We start from the raw sequence: 20,512 nt of genomic DNA, 5'->3' as shown, positions 1-20,512 counted from the left end.
ACAAACACCTGAGTCTATTCTTAAGTTAGCAATTTCAACTGTATTAAGTATAAAAGCAAAGCGTTTGAATTGGGCATTCTGTGCCATGCACTCCGTACCACGTATATTATGACACAAAAACGTAATTTATGCAGTTCAACCAACACTAGACTTCTGGTGTTGTACTGGGGAATATTCAAAATAAAATGTTATCAAGGGTCTACTGGGTATCTAATGCTACGTGCGAGGCATTCTGGGGACAGGAGTAAGATTTAAACAGGAGATCTCTGCTCACAGAGGCTCATTTCTCTCACCGTCCGCAGAACTACAACCGCTACTCTAACTCCACAATCCATCAGGCCGTCGTGCTGGCACGTGTCTCTGTCTGAAGCCAAGTGAACGAGGCAATGAGACACTTCAGAGCTGGGGAGGAAGGCAAGCAGGTACCCCCGCAACTCCAGACCCTCCCGCCCAGCAGGGAAGGCAGAAGAAGGGCGGAGAGGCCGGCGGGGCTGTGGGTCCACGGGGACAAACAGCCTCCCTGCGGCAACCACACTGGGCAACCCAACAGCCTCCTGCGCCGCAGGAACGACTCCTGCCAGCGTCACCCAGGAATCAGCCACGGGGCAGCCGAGCTCCCAAGCAACGCCTGGAAGAAATAACTACACCCGGGACTCCTGATAATGACCAAAGACCGTGAACTGAGTAAAGTGTTTTTGGGTCAGGAAAGCCACTGGCCTTTATTTAAGTGCGCCAGACAGGACCAGACTCAACCCGACCAGCAAACAGACTTCTTTTCTGAACGGAACGTCAAAAACAAAGCCACACGGGAAAGCATAAACTATCTTGGGAAACGGCGGTTATAATTTTCAGAATTCAAACTTCATAGATGATGCTTGCTCGTTTCTTCACTATCTGCTCAAATAATTTAGTGACCTTACAAAATCTGTCTAGGAACAGGAAGCAGAGAACTTTCATTTGCGAATAGAAATCCAACCAAGTTTTAAGATAAAATGTTCACCTATTCTTCTATGAAGTTGAATGCACACAAGAAGTCATCACCACCCGTCAGTCATGCTGGGGAGAGTGTAGAATCACTGCTGCCTCAGTGACGGAGAGTCACAGCGGTGACACAGGGAAACGGGGTTTCAGTTCTGGCTTGACGGATGTCCCCTCATTTAGAAATATTTGGGGCAAGGGGACATACTGTACACTGTGTTCTTTGTGAAGGAGTCAGAGCAGCCCTGAGAAGGGAGACTGCAGAAATAAATCATCTGGTACTTGCAGTCCTATTATAAAAAGTGACTTTCTATAATTAAAAACAATCCCATTTGAAAAGATATCCAATATACTGTACACTGAACTTAAAACTCATCCCCAGGGAAGCTATCCCAGGCGGCAGGGAGGGCGGAGGCAGTACAGGGGCCCTCCAAAAGCTCCGGGCGGCGGTGGTCTCGCAGCCGCACGCTGAGGCCCACGCTGATGCAGCCAAGCGGCACACGCACGCACAGCGCAGCGCCCAGGATGTCGCCTGTAATCCAGGCAGATGGTGTCTTTGGAAACACATGACCAAGTGGCTGGGCTGTAGACACCTGCACCAGCAAACCACAGCTTAGAAGCCCACAGTCCCGGAACCCCTGCCGGACTTCTGAGGTATTAAACCTTGCTCTGATGTGGTCAGAGGTCCAAGAAACAACTTCACTCACAATAACCTTCTAAAGAAAACAGTCCCACTCCACCCAAACTTGAGCCAGAATTTGAAATTTACAGCCCTTATGCTAATGGAACCGGCCTCCAGCGCCACCCTTCCCCACATCTGTCACCAGCCCCAGCGGGCTTCCGCCTCTGCAGCAGCCTTTCTCGGGCGCACGCCCGCTGAGATGCGTTTCTGAGCCTGTCAACACCCCCCACCAGACAGGGCGCCGGCCGGAGCAGCCAGGAAGCTGAAGGAAGACCCCACTTGCCCTCAAGACCACATTCTCACCCACCCAGACCGCCGTTTACTTACACCTCAGCACCTCCACAATCAAGTTCATGTCAGTGCTGAGCTTCTTGACGTGGTCCAGGTTAGCTACCGTGGTGATTGGCACATACTGATCACTGTCCATCTGCGATATAAGGTACATGTCGCTAGCCAGGTTCTCCCTGCGGAAAGAAGACAAGAGCTTTTAATGCCTCCTTCTCTAAAGGGACGCTTCCAGAGAGGGGTGAGCATGGCCCGGCTTCAGAGCCAGAGGAGAGCTCCAACCCCAACTGGGCCTCATCCTCTCTCGGACCTTAGGGAAAACTTTTTTAGAGACCTCTGGGGAGGCAGAGAGAGCAGAAGTACAGTGCACTTTTTACAATCACAATGACTGAGTGGATAATCCATTAAAAATGTATTTATAGCTTATCTCTGTGCTAAAAAGTATCTGAGTAAACTTATTAAAAATATACACAGTTTTTTAGGTAAGAAAATCCAGCTGTAAGAACAGGCCAGGAGGCCGGTGCCCAAGTGCCTGCTGCGCCCGCCGAGCCATCTGGAACGCTAGCAGCCGGAAGCAGAGAAGGACCCAGAACCAATCCCACAGCCCTCGGGGTCACAGCAGGCAGGCTGCAGGCGCTGGCAGCTCAGGGGTTTGGACCTCTGGAGAGGCTTCTAGTAAGAAGTCTCCGTTAACAGGACAACGTGCTCAGAACACCTCAACGCAGACGCACTGGTCCTAGGGAAGGCATAGGACAGTCTCCAAGGCCTGCAGACGGCAACGCTGCTCCATCCCCACGGGTCCGGCGGCGCAGGCGGCCCAGAGGGAGCTGTGTGAGATGCAGACGCCACCCTTCCACCTCGCCGCCTCGGAGCAGCGGCTCTCCCCTGCACAGCGTACACGGAGGCCGTGTGCCAGGGCCCTAACTGGGGAGGGGTGGGCCAGGACGGCAAGCTGGGGCACCCGTCCCGCCTCTCCCCTCCACGCAGCTCCACGGTCTCTACGGCAGCCCTTCCCAGAGGCTCTGTGGAAGTCTGAAGGCAGCCCCAGAGAAACACTTGAAATATCGCCACCGCTGACAGAAGACCTTCCCCACGGCCCGTCAGTTATCCTCACAAAGACAACTACACTGAGCCCAACCCCACCTTCCTGTATGTAGGTTTCCGCCACGTGGAACTTTAAAGGCTCCACTCCGCGTGTCAACAGAAAAGGCGGTACTCAGGACAAAGGCACGCGTGGAGCTACAGGCGGCACACACAGACACAGAACGGCTTGCCCCTGCAGAGCCCGGCGTGCCGGGGGAGCTGGAACAGGAAGTCTGTTCTGACTTCACCGCGCTCAACCGTGTCCCTGTGAGGTCCCGCCCTCAGAGTCTGATTCCGTGGGACTGGGGGCGGGGGTCGCGTCCAGGACTCTGAATTTCAACAAGCAACCCAGGTCATGATCATCACGATGAATTGGGGAGAACCGTGGGAAACACCGGCCTAGCTGATTCGGTTCAGTTCTCCCCGGCAAAGGCTTTCCCTCCTCCACATTCCGCATGTCCTGTGCCGAGACCAGCAGCTCCTCGCCCCTTCTGCACAGTGTCACAGCTGTACGTAACAGCCAGTGCCCAACAGCCGAGAGAGCAGGCACTAGAACAGCCATCGGCATCCTTACCTAGATAAGCAGAATTCCAACGTCTTTTTAAGTACTTCTCGGGGGTCCTCCGGGCTTTCCGGCTGAGACTCATTTCCTCCTACATAAAAGAAATGATCAACTCAGGAAAAATGGTTTAAAATTTACCAAGCAGATGATTAAGCACAGTGATTCTCCTGTTTCCAACATACGTATTAATTCATCTACACATCTGTGCACAGACAGTAAGAAAACCGCTACTTTACCTACTAAGAAAGGGAAATCAGAGGCAAAAAACTTAAAATCCCCTCTCCCCTAACCCAAAACAACAGTTCATCTGAGGAGCCGGCCTTGTTAGTGAAGGGCGGAGGTCCTGCTTCCCTGTTCCTCCGCCCGTGAAAAAGTGTTAAGTCTCTTTAATACCTTGTATCAATTCAAAAAGGACTTCCAGGGAGCCTGCAGGAACGCAGATACTTAAACATTAACAAAATATAAAGGAAAGAATAAAAGCAAGGAAAAAGATAAACAGGCCAGAACGATAAAGGCTGGGGCCCCTAAGCCCACGGGCCGTCAGGGCGACGCAGTCTCCACACCGGAGTCTTACGAACTTGCTCTAAGCCCACGTGGTCAAAGCTCCAGGCGGCAAGTGCTGGGCTTCAGAGTCTGACGGGAGGGAGCACACACGCGGCCCTCACGAGCAGGCGGGGGCTGGCACCGGCTTCTAGCGGAGACTTCTCCCAAGACGCCCGATGGTACAGTGGGGGCCAGTGAAGTGTGTCTCCCGTGAGGCACTGGACACGGACCGGGGGGCTGGAGCTCAGGGGAAGGCCCTGGCACCGCCAGCAGCCACACAATGTGACAGGAGGATTTTCATACTGGAGTTTGGGGTGAGCCCCTGCTCCCCGCCCCCGGACTCTGCACAGCAGGCGAGGACCCTATTTGTAGATTGTCAGGATAGCAGAGGCACGGAAACACAAAGAACTAACAAGTTTTTCAGACACTTCTCTGTAGATCTGCATAATCCTATATGTGGAATTTTCTGAGAAGACACACTTAAATTTTAAAAGTCAAAGACCAACAAGAAGTAAGGGGAAAGGAAGGCATTTATTAACAAATAAGAACAGAGAGCTCGTGCCTGTTTCATATAGAGCTTTACCAAAATCCACCCCCAAACAGCAAAAGCAAACAATAAAACAAAGCAAAAAAACCCACAACCAACAGAATAAAACCAACGGACTTGATGAGGCTGGAAATTACAAAAGGCCCTTGAAACACAATCCAATGTCATTCCTTTGTCCAGAAAGGCCTCTCCTGGGCACTCAGTTAAACTCCGATCCCACCACAGATTCAGACGTCTACTGTCTCCCGCACGCCAGGCACTGTGGCAACGCTGGTTCCTCAGCCTAAAGGCGTCCAACTCTGCTCCTGGACGGAGAGGCAATGCGCGGCTGAGTAAATAAACACTGGACATCAAGTCAGAAGCAAGCGGACACCGAGGAGACCGCCACAAGTGCGGGAGAGCAGGGCGGAGCTGCTCGTCACAGCAGCCAGAGGGGCGCCGCCGCAGAGGAGGCGTGGGGCAGAGCCCAGCGGAGGGGACGGCAGGCCTGGCAGGGATCCGAGGGAGCGCACCCCCTAGCAGACAGCGCCCCCATATGCATAAGGGGACACGTGAGGAATGAGGCCACAGAGGCAGGCAAGGAGGCTGAGGAGATGAGAATTCTAACCTAAATGGGATGGGAAGCCAACGGACGTCTTGGAGCAATTTCTCTGCTCCGCTCTGCATCGGTGAAGGCACAAGAGGGAAGCAGAGCCTCGTTCGGAGGCCAGGGCAACAATCCAGGACCAACGAGTACTCGGGGCCACTCCAGGTGAGGGATGGGACTTGAGCCGCGAGCACAGGAGGACAAGGCCAGGGCGACGGGACACGGAGTCAGCAGGAAACAGGACACAGCCAGGCCGGATGAGGGAGGACACGGGTTCCCCACTCAGACCGGCAGCACCCCGTCACCGGAGGCCTGGAGAAAGGCCGTGCTGGTGAGGACGCTGGACGGGGCGTGAGGGCACATGGGAGGCGAGCACATAGAGGCAGCTGATCCAGACGATGCTTCTGGGGAGTTCTGGTGGGGGAAGACAGGGTATCGAAGGCGGTCTCATGTACGGAATCGGGGACAGAGCTCTGTGGAAGACTCCTCACACGGCCGAGGCAGGGCCCCTCTGAACGTACGAGCCGAGGGGTCCCAGAGGATGGGAGACAGACAGGTGTCAGGGGTAAAGTACTCTTCTGACAGCGCCAGTCCTCACAATTAAGACACAGATATGAGGACACCTGCTTCTAGGCAAGAGAGAGAACCACCAGCAGACAGCTGGAAATGGAGGGGCCGTGCCAGCTGCAAGATGGCAGAAGAGTAGGTCCCACTCACGCTCCCTCCTCAGCAACAATCCAGCGTCCGTCCTCAGACAAAAATGCCCTACGGCAGCTGTGGCACCCAGGGAGGAGACTGAAACCCGCAAGCAGTCCAAGGTTAAGCAGAGCCGTTTGAGAAAGCGGGCCCTGCATGCAGGCAGCTGACTTGCCAGAGGCCCCAGCTACAGCCTTCTTTGACTTGGTTCTGTCCCCAGCATCCTCTGCCAAGAAGGAGCCTTGCCCACCCAAGCCCCAGATCATAGGTGCACAGACCTCAGTCCTGGCTTTGGACCCCACAATGGCCGACAACCCAGCTCCAGTCCCGCTGGGCTGCAGTCCAGTTAGCAGACTCGGTCACACTCAAGTACTATGGGTCCTGGAAGTGGGCTCCAGCCACCTTCCAGCTGGTCCCTGAGCAGGTCTGTTGGCCAAGGGTCCCAAAGGAAAATGCCTGCAGTCAGTGCCCCTAGAGACAGGCCAGCCGACCTCAGGGTCCTGAAGCACACCTGCGACTCGGCTTCAGCTCCTCCCAGCTGCACCAGTCCACAAGCAGTTCTGCCCACCCGGAGATGCGCCCAGGGACCAGGCAAGACCCACAGCCTGCTAACAAGCCCACTAACTCCACTGCAGACCCAGCAGCAGCCTCGTGACCCAGCTCCGACCCATCATGACTGTGAAAGCAGAGGGAATGCCATCAGCCCAAACCCACAGGAGAACGTCCTTGCCAGACAAAGCCAGTCTGTAAAGACAGGAAGAGGGGTCTGCTCCTTCAAATGCGCACCATCAAAATGCAGCGACAAGAATCGGCACATGTGACACGACCAATGGGAAACTAACAAGGCTCTGGTGACTGATGCCAATGAAACACAGATGGATTCAAAAAGAATCACCTTAAAGAAACTCGGTGAAATCCAAGAGAACACACACACAGACAACTAAATGCAATCGGGAAAATGATGCAGAAACAAAGTAAGAAGTTTAGTAGCAAAACAGAAGCCACAGGAAAGAACCAAACAGAAACCTTGGAGTTGAAGAACACAAGGATAAACCCGAGAACTCAACACAGCACTTCCACAGCAGAGTCAGCCGTGCGGAGGAAGACTCAGCAAACGCAGACGGGTCACGTGACTACAGCCCCTTAGAGAGACAACAAGAACCAAGAATGAAGACAAGTGGGAAGTCTACGTGAGCGACGGGCACCGCGCGCCCATTCTGCGTGTGAACACCAACAACCTGAGAGAGACCATGTGCCTGTCTGCGTGTGAACACCAACAACCTGAGAGAGAGATCAAGAAAACAAACCCACTCACAACTGCATCGGAAAGAACAAAACACCCACGAAAGAATTCAACCAAGGAAGTGAAAGACCTGTACCCTGAGAGCTACAGACGCTGATGAAAGAAACGGAGTAAGACTTAAGTAAGTGGAAAGACAGTCTGCACTTATGGACTGCAACATTATCATTAGAATGTCCACACTCCCAAAGCAATCCACAGATTCGATGCAATCCAACCCAAAGTTCCAATGGCATTTTTCAAAGAAACAGACCAAACAATCCTAAAATTCATATGGAACCACAAAGACCCTGAATAGCCGAAGCAATCTCAGGAAGGACAAAGGGGACTTCAAATTACGCGACCAAGTTAAGTGATCAGAACAGGCTGGTATGAGAATTAAAAAAGACACACAATCAGTGAACAGATTCCAGAAATAAACCCACACACACACAGTCAACTGATTGTCAACAAGGCTAACAAGAATATTTAATGGGGAAGAAGTGTCTTCAATGAGTGGTGTTGGGAAAATTGGACAGCCACATGCACAAGAATGAAACTGAACCTTTATTTTACATCACATAAGATGTCATGTTGTTGTGAAGCAGACAAAAATCAACTCAAAATGGGTTAAAGATGCATGTAACATCTAAAACTGTAGAACCCCTAGAAGAAAATGCGGGAGAAAAGCTCCCCAACACTGGTCTTGGCAACAACTTTTTGGACCTACACCAAAAGCACAGGCAACAGAAACAAAAACAAACAAGTGCGATTACATCAAACTAAAAGGTTTTGCACAGCCAAGGAAGCCACTGACAAAATTAAAAGGTCACCTATGGAATGGGAGAAAATATTTATAGTATCTCTATTTATCTGATAAGGGGTTATATCCAAAACATATAAGGAATTTATTCACACTTAAGAGCAAAACAAAAACCTGATTTAAAAATGGACAAAGGGGGCGCCTGGGGGGCTCCGCCAAAGTTGAAGCGTCTGCCTTCGGCTCAGGTCATGATCTCCGGGTCTTGGGATCAACTCCCACATCAGGCTCTATCCTCAGCAGGGAGCCTGCTTCTCCCTCTCTCCTCCGCCTGCTCATACTTTCTCCCTCATAAATGAATTAAATGTTCAAACAAAAACTGAGCAAAGGGCCTAAATAGACATTTTTCCAAAGAAGATTTACAAATGGTTAGCAGGTACATAAAAGGTGCCCAACATCACCAGCCATTAGGGAATGTGCGTCAGAACCGCGGTGAGGTATCACTCATCAGACCTGGCAGGACAGTTACCATCGAAAACCAAGACAACAAGTGTTGGCCAGGATGTGAAGAAAAAGGAACTGCTGGGAATGCAAGCTGGGGCCGGCCCTCTGGAAACCAGTACGGAGCGTCCACAGAACGTTAAAACCAGAGCCGCCCTACGGCCCAGCAATCGCACGACGGGGCGCACATCCCGCAGAAGGGGCGTCAGCACCCGGAAGGCTCTGCGCGCCCGTGCTCCCGGCGGCTCTGCTCACGGGAGCCCAGACCGGGGACCACCCCCGCGGCTGTCCGCGGACGTGCGGATGAAGACGCTGTGATGTATACACACAGTGAGATATACAGAGTCCTGCCATGTGAGACAACATGAGCACCGAGGCACTACGCTAAGTGACAGAAGTCAGAGAAAGGGAAAAACTACATGATCTCATCTGCATGTGGAATCTACAAAGTCCAAACCATACAAGCAAAGGACGGACCCACGGCTGGAAAGTGGGAACCATGGGGAGGTGCTGGTCACAGGATACGATTCAGTGACCAGCTCAGTGAGGTTCTGGGGGTCTTAGGTACAGCACACTGACTACAGTCAACAATACTGTATCAAATGCTGCAAACTTGCTAGGAGAGTAGATCGTACGTGTTCTCAGCACACGGAAACCAGAAAAACAAAAACACTCTGTGAGGTAATAGGTGTGTTAACTAGCTTGACTATGGTAATCATTTCACAGTGACTATGTAATATCAAAGGATCAGTGTTGGATACCATAAACATATTCAAATTTTATTTGTCAATTATACCTAATAAAGCTAGAAAAAATTGTAACCTTACCCCATCTTTCTTAGACTGTTTGCTTACGCTTTTACCTGTCCTACTGTAGCTCCCACCCTCTCACCCTACCTATCGCAAGCTCAGTATGTGTAGCAGTCACTGTCCGTCTCTGCCAAGCAGAGGAAGCTCACGGACAGCAGGGGTTCTCGTCCGTGACACTCACTGATGCATCCCAAGTAGACAGGGCACATGGTGGGTTCTGAATAAATACTTCTGAATGGAAAAACAAAACAGAGTAAATGAAACAAGTTTTCCAGATGTAGGAACACTGGTCCCTAAGAGATGTGAGACCTACAACCTTCCCAAGCCGGGGCTCTGCAAGCGGAGAGCTAAGAGGCACAGAAGAGGGTGCCAGGACGGCTGCACCCAGTGGGCACGCTGAGCTAAGAGGCACAGAAGAGGGTGCCAGGACAGGCCGCACCAGGAAGGCTTCACAAGCAGGCAGCCCTGTCACAGCACGGGTGTGATGCGATCCCAGGAAGTGGGGAAGAACCACCCAAAAGGACGAGAAGCAGCATGCATCCCTCCCTCACACAGGGCTGGAAGCAGTGCCTGCTCCCACCAGCGGGACCAGACCACCACAGCTACACAGAGCATGCAGCCTTGCCTCGGGGGCTGGAAGTAACTGGCTCCTAAGCAGCACTCCATTCCTGCCTAACAAACCTTAAAACAAGATTTTAAAAGGATCACACTATTTCTATGTCAGTTAGATGCATCCTGGAACAATAATCCAACTATCTAAAGAAAGAAATACAAAAATACCAAGCACCCAACCAAAAATTACCATGAATGCCAAGCAGGAAAAGTCACCCATTAACGAACAGTGACCTAGCAAGAGCAGTCGGCACAGGTGTAAACACTGACCAAGATAATTATCATGGCAACTGTCCACATGCTTCAAAAGTTAGGTAGAAACATGAAAAATATTTAAAGGACCCAAATTAGACTTCTACAGATGAAAACTACAAGGTCTGATATGAAAAACATACTTGATGGAATTAACAACAGATTAGACATTAGAGAAGATTAATGAGCCTGAAGACAGATATACCAGAAACTTTCCAAAATGAAACCAAGAAATAAGAATTTTTAAAAAGGACAGAGGATGGGCGTGCCTGTGTGGTTCAGTGATTTCAGCCTCTGCCTTCGGCTAAGGTCATGATCCCAGGGTCCTGGGATCGAGCCCCGCATCGGGCTCTCTGCTGCTGCTTCTCTGTCTGCCTGTCTCTCTGCCTACTTGTAATCTCTGTCTGTCAAATAAATAATAAATAAAATAAATAATAAAAATAAAATAATAAATAATAATTTAAAAAAAAAGGAGAGGATCAGTGAACTCGGACAACTTCAAGGGTCTTAACAGAGGAAGAGCCGGCGATCAAGAAAGGAAAGAGAAGGCCAGGGAGGCACTGGGGGAGCAGCAACATTTGAAGATATTATAGCCAACACTTCTCCAAGTCTGGTGAAAACATTTATAAATCAGAGACTGAAGAAACTCAATGAACACCTACCATAAGAAACATAAAGACTGTCTTTAAGTTATATCATAATCAAAACGCCCAAGACCACTGATAAAGAAAAAGGGCTTGACAAAAAAAATCTGACAAGAGAATTCTATACAAAGCAAAAATGAGTGTAAAATAAAAATGGTTTGGCTGAAACAATCCACCACAGCAGATATGCACTACAAGAAACATCCAAGTCCTTTAGGTGGAAGCAAAAGGAGACCAGAAGAGCTCCAAATTTACACAAACGAAGACCACCAGAAGTGATAACCACAGAGCACCCCCTAACAAAAGCAAAATACATATTCTTCTCAAACATGTACTAAGATGGCCCAGATTCTGGACCACAGTACAAATCTTAATAAATTTAAAGGGATTCAAGTCACACGAACTACGTCCTATGAGTACAAGGAGATTAAATTAGAAACCAAGAAAAGAAAGGTTCCCGGAAAATCCCTAAATATTTGGAAACTAAATACCAGACTTGTAAATTACCAATGGGTCAAAGAAAAAAAATTCAAAAAGAAATCAGAAATAATTCTGAACTGCATTTTTCAAAAACCACACCCACGATGTCTCGGAACTTGTGAGGCTGACAGACTACTTCGGAGACTTACGGAAGTGAACAGCTACCTCAGAAAAGAAGAAATGCCTCTCATCAACGAGCTCCGTTTCCACTGTAAGACACTAGGGAAAAAAGTAAACCCCAAGTAACCAAGAGGAAGTAGATCATACCGATCAGAAGTAAACCAAGGAAAGCTGAAGGAGAAAAACAATGGAGGAAAAACAACTAAACCAACTACTGGTTCTTTCAGATGATCACCAAAGCTGACGAACCTCTACACGGATTTATTACAGGGAGAGCAGAGACACAAATTACCAATAACAGTAAGGAGTTATGTGACACAGCTGCAGATCCTACAGACGGTGAATCAACACAGCATTAGGAGCAAGTCTAAGAAACAGAGTTGACACTTCAAATGACGGGGACAGAATCTTTACAAGACCCAAGTAACTAAAACTCCCTCAGGAAGATACAGAAAACCTGAGTAGCCCTACATGAAAAAGCAAACTGTAGGACCACCTGGGTGGCTCAGACAGCTGAGTGTCTGACTTAGGGTTTTGGCTCACGTCTTGGTCTCTGGTTATGGGTTTTCAGCCCCGTGCTGGGCTCTGTGCTAGGTGCGGAGTCTAATTAAAAACAAACAAAAGCTACAGCTGAAAACTTACCCTAACACAAAACTCTAGGCCCAAATAGCTCTACTTCTTCATTTAAAAAAGAAATAACCTCTTCCCCCCCCCTCCCAAAAAAAACTGCATAGGAAAGAATACATTGAAAAGAAAACTACAGACCAACATCCCTCATGAACGCAGGTATAAAAATTCTATGCAGAATTCTGGCCAATCTAATCTAACAACGAATCAAGTGTGTTACATCATGACGCAGCGAAGCTTATCCCAGGATAAGCTGAATACATGAAAAATCGTCCTAAGACTAAACGAGAAAAGTATGATCATTGCCACGATGGAGAAAAAAGCAGGACAAACTCCAAGAACCCCTCCTTATATGAACTCTCAGCAAGCCTAACAGAAGGGCACCTCATGAACCTGATAGAGGTCATGTACGTAAAGCCAAAACTAACATTACACTTACTGTAAAATGCAGTGTCTCTCCCCTACGATTAGTCAGACGTTTGCTCTCATGATCTGCTCACCTGTTTTAAGTAATCCCTGCACTCACCGTGGAGCTTGAACTCACAACCCTGTATATCAAGAGCCACACATTCCAATGACTAAGCCATCCAGGTACCCCTCTGTTCACCTTTGGAATGAAGGCTCTATCCAGGGAGATCAGGCAAGACAAAGAAGTTAGAGGCAAAGACAGACAGAAAGATAAAAAGAAAAAAGAAAGAATGACAGAAAGACAAAGAGAAAGAAAGAATGAAAGAGAAAGGAATCAGACTGGATAAGAAATAAAGCTGGATGTATTCACGAATAACATGACTATGCAAAAGATATGGAATCCACAAAAAAGTTCCCATAACTAGTGACATTAACATGTTTCCAGAGAATATCAATTTACAAAAATTAACTGTATTTTTACATACTAGAATAATTTCCAATTAAATTTTTTAAAAATCACTTACAACAGCCCCCCCCAAAATATGAAATACTTAAGGATAATTATTTAAGTACAGAAGACATGGAAGACCAGGACACTGAAAAGTAAAAAATACAGCCAAGAGATATTAAGGAAGACCTAACCAGGTGTAGACATGCAACAGCTCGCATGCACCACACGAAAATGCCATTTTTCGGGGCGCCTGGGTGGTTCAGTGGGTTAAGCCTCTGCCTCCGGCTCAGGTCATGATCTCGTGGTCCAGGGATCGAGTCCCGCATCGGGCTCTCTGCTCAGCAGGGAGCCTGCTTCCTCCTCTCTCTCTGCCTGCCTCTCTGCCTACTGGTGATCTCTGTCAAATAAATAAATACAGTCTCAAAAAAAATTTTTTTTTGAATGCCATTTTTCTCCAAGAGATCTATGGATTCGATGCTATCCCAATAAAAATCTCACCACTTTGGAGACAGACACTGACCAGGTCATTGTAACCTGTATGGAAATGAAAAGGAGGAACTAGAATAGCCAAAATAATTCTGAAAAAGAACAAAATTGGAAAGCTAACACCGCTTGTTTAATTTTAAGAATTACTTCCAGTAATCACAACAGTGCGGCACTGTTGTGAAAACAGATTTAATAGATACACGGAAAGGAAAGACACAGTCCAGAGATAAACTGACCCGTGTAGGGACAATGATCCTGACGGCAACACAAAGACGGCTCAAAGGAAAAGGGGAAGTCTTTCTAGCAAATGGTGATTGAAAAAAGACTTTGCTGCTGTACCTCACACTATATCCAACAATTAACTGAAAATGAGCCACAGACCTTAAAATGTAAAATTTAAAATGTTCTCTCTCCCTGGGAGAACACCTTTGTGACTCTGGATTAAGCACAGATTTCTTGGATACAAAACCAGAAGATTCATAAAAGAAAAAAAGATTTAAAAAAACAAAACAAAACAAAACTAGACCGGGGGCGCCGGGGTGGCTCAGTGGGTTAAAACCTCTGTCTTCGGCTCGGGTCATGATCCCAGGGTCCTGGGATCGAGCCCCACATCGGGCTCTCTGCTCAGCAGTGAGCCTGCTTCCCCCTCTCTCTGCCTGCCTCTCTGCCTACTTGTGATCTCTCTCTGTCTAATAAATAAATAAATCTTAAAAAAAAAAAAAACTAGACTAGACTACCTATAAAATTTAAACTTCTAATTTTCAAAAGATAATGTCACAAGAACAAAAGACAAGCCACAGACCGAGAGAATGTATTTGTAATTATAAACCTGATAAGAGCTTGTGTACCAACATATAAAGAACTCCCAAAACTCAGTGATTAAACAACCCAGCAGGAAAATGGGCAGAAGACCCAAACAGATCCTTCACCAAAATGGTAAATGCGTATATTAAAGATGGTTGACACTATTAGTCATTAGGAAAACGAACTTAAAACTACAGTACGATCCAACCACCTTCTGAAGGGCTGAAATTAAAGGACTGGTCACAACGGGTGGCGCGGCCGGGGATTCACTCCACGGCGGACGTGCTCACAGCAGCACCACTACAGACCACAGCCCCACCATTTCTTAAGAAGATAACCTACCAGATGATCATCGATTCCATTCTCATGTATTTCCCCAAGAGACGCGAAAACACACATGTATACAAAGTCCTGCCTTATAAGTGATCATAGCAGCTTTATTGGTAAGAGCCCCACCCCACACCGGAAAACACCCTAATACTCACCAGCAGGTGAATGAAAAACCAACCGAGGCACAGGATGGAACAGAATGCTGCGCTCGGAAAAAGCGAACAATGACCTATGAATGTCACAACGTGAGTGAATCTTGCAATTAGTAAGCCAAGTAAAGAAGCCTCACAAAAAGCACACGTCATAAAAATCCATTTATATAAAATTCTAGAAAATGCAAACCAACCCAGAGTGACAAAGAGCCTGTATCAGTCAGTGGTTGCCCCGGCAGGGAGGGGCCCAGGAAGCTTTCAGCGGTGACAGGTATGCCACGATCTGGACGGCGTTACAGGGACACATACATCTCACCAGACACGGCAGAGACAGAGTGGGAGACGTCAGCAAATCGACCCGACCGCGCCCCCAACCGTGTGCGCCAAACCAGGGCAAATAAAACCTACAGGAAAGCTGCGCTCCACTTGCGGCACGTGATGCTGCTCGTGCGTCCATGCACAACTCTGCAGCCCGAAGAAAGCGGAGGAGCGCCAGGGTCTAGGAGGAAACAGAGGGCTTGCCACGGCCGTCCAGGAGCCCGGCCACACCGGCCCGCGGCAGCACAGCTGGGAGTTTGCGATCCCGAACTCAAAACGACAGCACTGCACACCGCATGTTTGGTTTGGCCACCGTCAATCCGGCCAGGACCACACACACCGGAGGCCGAGAGCGCACGGACGGAAGGAAGGGAGAACCGGCTCTGGGTGACGGACGCAGAGGCGGGAGGAAGAGACGGCGGGGGCGCGAGTGCCAGCGGCCACCGTGAAGCCAAGGTGTTCACGGGGCTCGCCCTGACGGGGACACACCAACACGGACGCGCTGCTGTGCCCTCCACATCGCCTCCTGGGAAGCCTGCGCGGCGACACGCCGGGAAGGTGGGCCTTCTCGAGCTCGCGCGTGGCTCCGGCCTGTCCCCTGGGGGACCAGACACACTCCCCGTGCCTCTGGTCTGCGTGACTCCTGTCAGCCACCTTCCGCGAGTTACCTGTCCTGCTCCCACGGCCCCATCAGCCGCTCATGAGGCAGCCGCGGCCAGGCCCGGCCCGCCTGCGGGGCCTTCGCACTGCGCTCGCCTTCCAGACACAGAACCATCTCCCCGACGTGTCTCTACGCGGCCCCCATCCCGGCCCCACGACAACTGCTCTCTCCCCCCCCCACCCCGCTCCTTCTCTTCTGCAAACAGCCTTCCACTCACCCGCCCTTCTCATGAAGCAGCCACTCCGCAGGCTCCGAGCCCCGCCTCCAGCACTCACCGCGCCCGCAGCACTGTCCCCGACGCCTCGCCCTGCAGTCCCCCTCCCGCTTCTCCCAGTCAACCCAGACCCGCCTTCCAGGCACCCATGGGCTCTCCCGCTCCCTGCGGCGCCTCCCTGACAGAGCTCCATACCCACTTACGAGGGAATTTCAAGGAGAATCAAAGGAACCAATGAAAGGCACGGTGTTTGGAGGAAGACTTAAGCTACATTATAAGAAGCAAAATGAAAAAGCTCACACTCTATATAAAAATGAGTTCATGTCACAGCCTTACCGGTCTCGCTATTTTCAGGCGGAGACTCATGTTCCGAGCGACCCAGAGCCAAAGAGCTCACCGCGGTCTGGTCTGACTCCTGCAAATCTGACAGCGCCACATTCTCACGACTTTTGTCACCATCACCATTGGCATCCAATCCTGTAATTAGGAATTTGATCCCAAAAGACAAAATCAGAAGAGTAACTTTCTTTTAAAACAAAACAAAATAGGGGCACCTGGGTGGCTCAGTGGGCTAAGCTGCTGCCTTCGGCTCAGGTCATGATCCCGGGGTCCTGGGATCGAGCCCCGCATCGGGCTCTCTGCTCAGCGGGGAGCCTGCTTCCTCCTCTCTCTCTGCTGCCTCTCTGCCTACTTATCATGTCTGTCAAATAAATAAATAAAATCTTTTAAAAAACAACAAAAACAGAAAAACAAAATAAAAGCTTACAGCTGCAGTTACTTCAATTTCTGCAACTTGGACTCCTTGGTTCTTCTACTATAACCACAACACAAATCTTAATTAACAATTTCCTTTTTCAATTCTTTTCTTTTTTTTTTTTTATTTTAACTAGGCTCCCTCCTGCCCAGTGTGGGGCTTGAGCTCACAACCCTGAGATCCAGAGTCGCACGCTCTGCTCACTGAACCAGCCAGGTGCCCCAGTCAGCAAGTCCCTCAAGATGGGTTAAACGGGAACAAAGACAGCACCGTGAGAGCAAAGGCTCTCCTCATCCCAGTCACGCCCACAGCTCACCCTCCTGGCTGCAGTCCGTGCAAGGGCCCGACGGCTCCGCCCAGTCGGCACTCACACCGCCGTCCGCCGCGCTGCCCGCTTCCAAGTGCAGCACCGGCGTCCCCCACACTTTAGCATTAGGGTTTAGCTCCGAAACCTTGGCTGTCGGTACCTAGGGGAGAATGTGACAAACATCTGTATCCCAATCCAATCAAACACAATTTTACTTACTAATTCACACTTGAAACGCATCTGTGTGAGAGAGTTAGGTCAGAAAGGCAGAGTCTACTGACACATCCACTGGGGAGGAAACGTCGTGCAACGGAACAGAAGTTGACAGGCCGAGCTCAGCTTCGTCCCCCAGCAGGCTCCTCCGTTCCCAGTAAGCAGAAGGCTCTCCAGAAACTGCACACGGAAGACGAGGTACCTGCCTTCGTGGACATTCGGGAAGTAACAGGGGACCCAACTGTCATCTCTGTCCTAGACACAACTCACAGACTGACCACCTGAACGGACAGTAGATGGATAAAATTCTTCAATCTCCACCATTCACATAAGCAAAGGAGACAGACAACACAAGACCCTCAGAAGCGCAAAGGTCTCACAATGGGTCTGTCGGGCAAGGGTTCCGAGCCGCTCACGCGCAGGATCTTCGTCTCCTTCCAGCTCCGACATGCGGCTTGTCCCCCACTGTCCACAGGCTCACACCTTCACTTCCTTTGGGCATGGGTGAGCTCTTCTCTGGTGCACCTAACTAGCCCCTGATTTTCCTACTCTGGCTCACATGCCTCAAGTGGTATCTGAGTCTAAAGAAAAATCCATGTCCCTGGGGCAGCTGCTCCAACTCACTCCAATTCGCCGTCACAATGCTCTCAGCAAACCTAAAATGATTTCCTGTGCCCGCTTAACACAGCCTGGATACCACCACACAGAAGTCGGAGTTCCCTCGCAGAGTGACAAGGGTGCTCGTCCCAGGAGCTCCCAGGGAATGTCAGGCAGGAGCCCCGAACTGGGAGCAGCTGCCTGCCTGAGCCCCAGGGCAGATGTTACTCAGTACTGTCCCCAGATGTGAAAAGGGTCAGGAAATATCATGATCCTCCATGGAGGACAAGTGTGGATTAATACTCTTCAGAAGACAGAGTAAGTCCCCCGGGCGGGGGTGATGAAGGCTTGCAGTGAGAACCAAAACGGACGCGGACACGAGAGGCCATGTGGTTAAGCAACAGGATGCGCTTTGCTCACACCTACAAGGTGAGGGAACCGCCCCCCGCTCCCCCACGCCCTTCCCACGCTACTGTATTCAACCCCCTGAAATGGCCCCTGACCTCAGGCGCACACTCCAGTTCCTGCCGCCCACAGACACGGGTCCTTCCCAGCGTGAGCACCTTCCGGAGCCACCTGCCCTGGGGCGTCCCCCGCACCGACTGCCCGCCACACTAGGACGCAACACCCAAAGCAACAGCCTCCGAGCCAGCGGAGGGTCGCCCTGCTGCGACACACCTGACCTTCCACTAGTCCGTCCCTTCTGTTCGCCCCGGTGCTGCTAGCGCCGCGCAGTCCTGACCTCGGTACAGTTGTGCCTACAAAAGGGGCTCAAGGAATGAATGTTTAATAAAGAACAACAAGAATTTTGTGCCAGAACTGAAAGGAAACCCATCCTTGTGAAAGGTACCACTTCTCGGGCGGTGAATACTGCGGTCCAAGTCGAGAACTCGGGACGCGGCACAACCGTAAGCGGTTAACCAGTGCTCAGGGGATACTCCTGAGTGACAAGGGATGAAAGAATGGGGACACAGACTTAGGAGCTGACGGCATGACAACTACCTCGAGTCTGCTAGGGGATCTCCCTCTCTCTGTCAAATAAATAAAACCTTAAAAAAAAAAAAAAAAAAAAAAACTGAGCTGACCTTAGTAACCACGCCCTGAAGTAATTTTTTTTTTTTGAGTATTTTATTTATTTATTTGACAGAGGTCACAAATAGGCAGAGAGGCAGGCAGAGAGAGAGAGAAGGAAGCAGGCTCCCCACGGAACAGAGAGCCCGATGCGGGGCTCGATCCCAGGACCCCGGGATCATGACCTGAGCTGAAGGCAGAGGCTTTAACCCACTGAGCCACCCAGGGGCCCCATCCCTGAAGTAATTTTATATTAATGACCAACACCGCTCCTTCAAAGTTGAGCATCCAGAAATTCTCAAAAAATAATAAATCAAGGGGCACCTCAGCTCCTCTGCTCAGCGGGGAGCCTGCTTCCCCCTCTCTCTCTGCCTGCCTCTCTGCCTACTTGTGATCTCTGTCTGTCAAATAAATAAATAAAATCTTTTAAAAAAAATCAATCAATCAATCAGTCAGTCAAACAAGGGCGCCTGGGTGGCTCAGTTGGTTAAGCAACTGCCTTCGGCTCAGGTCATGATCCCAGAGTCCTGGCATCAAGTCCCGCATCCAGCTCCCTGCTTGGCAGGGAGTCTGCTTTTCCCTCTGACCCCACCCTCTGCTTTTCATGCTCTTTCTCTCTTTCTCTCTCTCTCTAATAAAGAAATAAAACCTTTAAAAATAATAATAATAAATCAATAAATAAATTCTGACACTCCAAAGAAACTCTACCCCCCAACAGTAGGCTCCATTAAAAAAAAAAAAAGACAAAACAAAAACACAAAACCTAACAATTCATGAATCTCTTTTCTGGCACGAGATAGAACAGTCCCAATGACGCGCTGCTGAGTAGGAATCAGTAACGAGTATCAGAGAAGCGGACGAGGGAGCTGGGGAATATAAAGTAGGTAAGACAGTGCGGAAAGGAAACTTTCAAATATTTTATTTCAAGTTAGCACGGACTACTGCCACCAAAGAAGCAGAATCATTCAGCGCAGTCCACTGGCTTCTCAAGCCTCTGCTACCTCCGGTTCTTCATCTGCAAAATGCAGTAAGAGGCACTGCCTAGGACCGGTGGGAAACAGCGTCCGGCCAAGCGCTCTGAGAAATGGAAGTGGTGAAAAGAAAACGCCTGCATTAAATGTGCTCAGACGAGAGCAGCACGCAGGCCTGCGTCACAATCGGAAAGGACCCGCGCATCTCACCTGAAGGGAGCACCAGGGCCTGTGCGCGCTACACGGCTGAGCCCCGCACAGACTGGCGGCGGCCTGGTCCCAACACCCGCTACACAAACAGTTCTGTGCGTATCACTTAAAGGCCTAATTTTGTTATGTTTTGCCTCCACGACTATTTAGGAAACAAAAGCAATTAACTTGAATGTAACTCCTTTTGGCAAAAGTCCCAAATGTGGGAATGGAAAAGAGACTAATGGGTAAGTCCCTACGTTACTGATGCTTATGTAACTGACATTAACATTTGAACCGCATCTGTCTCCTCGCTACCATCAATCATTTTTCTTGCTTAATGCAACAAAAATCACTAGTAATAAATAAACTATCATGGGGCACCTGGGTGGCTGAGTCAGTTAAGCGCCTGCCTTCAGCTTGGATCCCGAGCCCAGGGTCCTGGGATCCAGCGCCGAGTCAGGCTCCCTGCTCCGAGGGGAATCTGCTTCTGTCTCTCCCTCTGCCTCTGACCCTCCCCTCTCCCTCCTGTGTGCACAC

General features: G+C 49.8%; 1 protein-coding gene across 6 annotated transcripts in view; it reads right to left on the bottom strand.

The window, feature by feature from the left end:
• The window catches only part of LARP4B (La ribonucleoprotein 4B), a 90,053-nt gene that overhangs the window by 29,178 nt on the left and 40,363 nt on the right, over nucleotides 1-20,512 (bottom strand). For all 6 annotated transcript variants that reach the window (XM_045072366.1, XM_045072365.1, XM_004757904.3 and 3 more), the window contains 4 exons: nucleotides 16,941-17,091; nucleotides 16,207-16,347; nucleotides 3,603-3,681; nucleotides 1,988-2,124 (listed from right to left, as the gene is read on the bottom strand). In XM_045072366.1, coding sequence (XP_044928301.1) covers nucleotides 1,988-2,124; nucleotides 3,603-3,681; nucleotides 16,207-16,347; nucleotides 16,941-17,091 — 508 coding nt within the window. The remainder of the gene's footprint in view (nucleotides 1-1,987; nucleotides 2,125-3,602; nucleotides 3,682-16,206; nucleotides 16,348-16,940; nucleotides 17,092-20,512) is intronic.

The sequence above is a fragment of the Mustela putorius genome, unplaced genomic scaffold, assembly GCF_011764305.1.
Source record: "Mustela putorius furo isolate JIRA1106 unplaced genomic scaffold, ASM1176430v1.1 tig00004033_pilon_pilon_pilon, whole genome shotgun sequence".
In the NCBI taxonomy this organism is placed as follows: Eukaryota; Metazoa; Chordata; class Mammalia; order Carnivora; family Mustelidae; genus Mustela; species Mustela putorius.
This window is presented reverse-complemented; position numbering and strand designations above follow the sequence as displayed.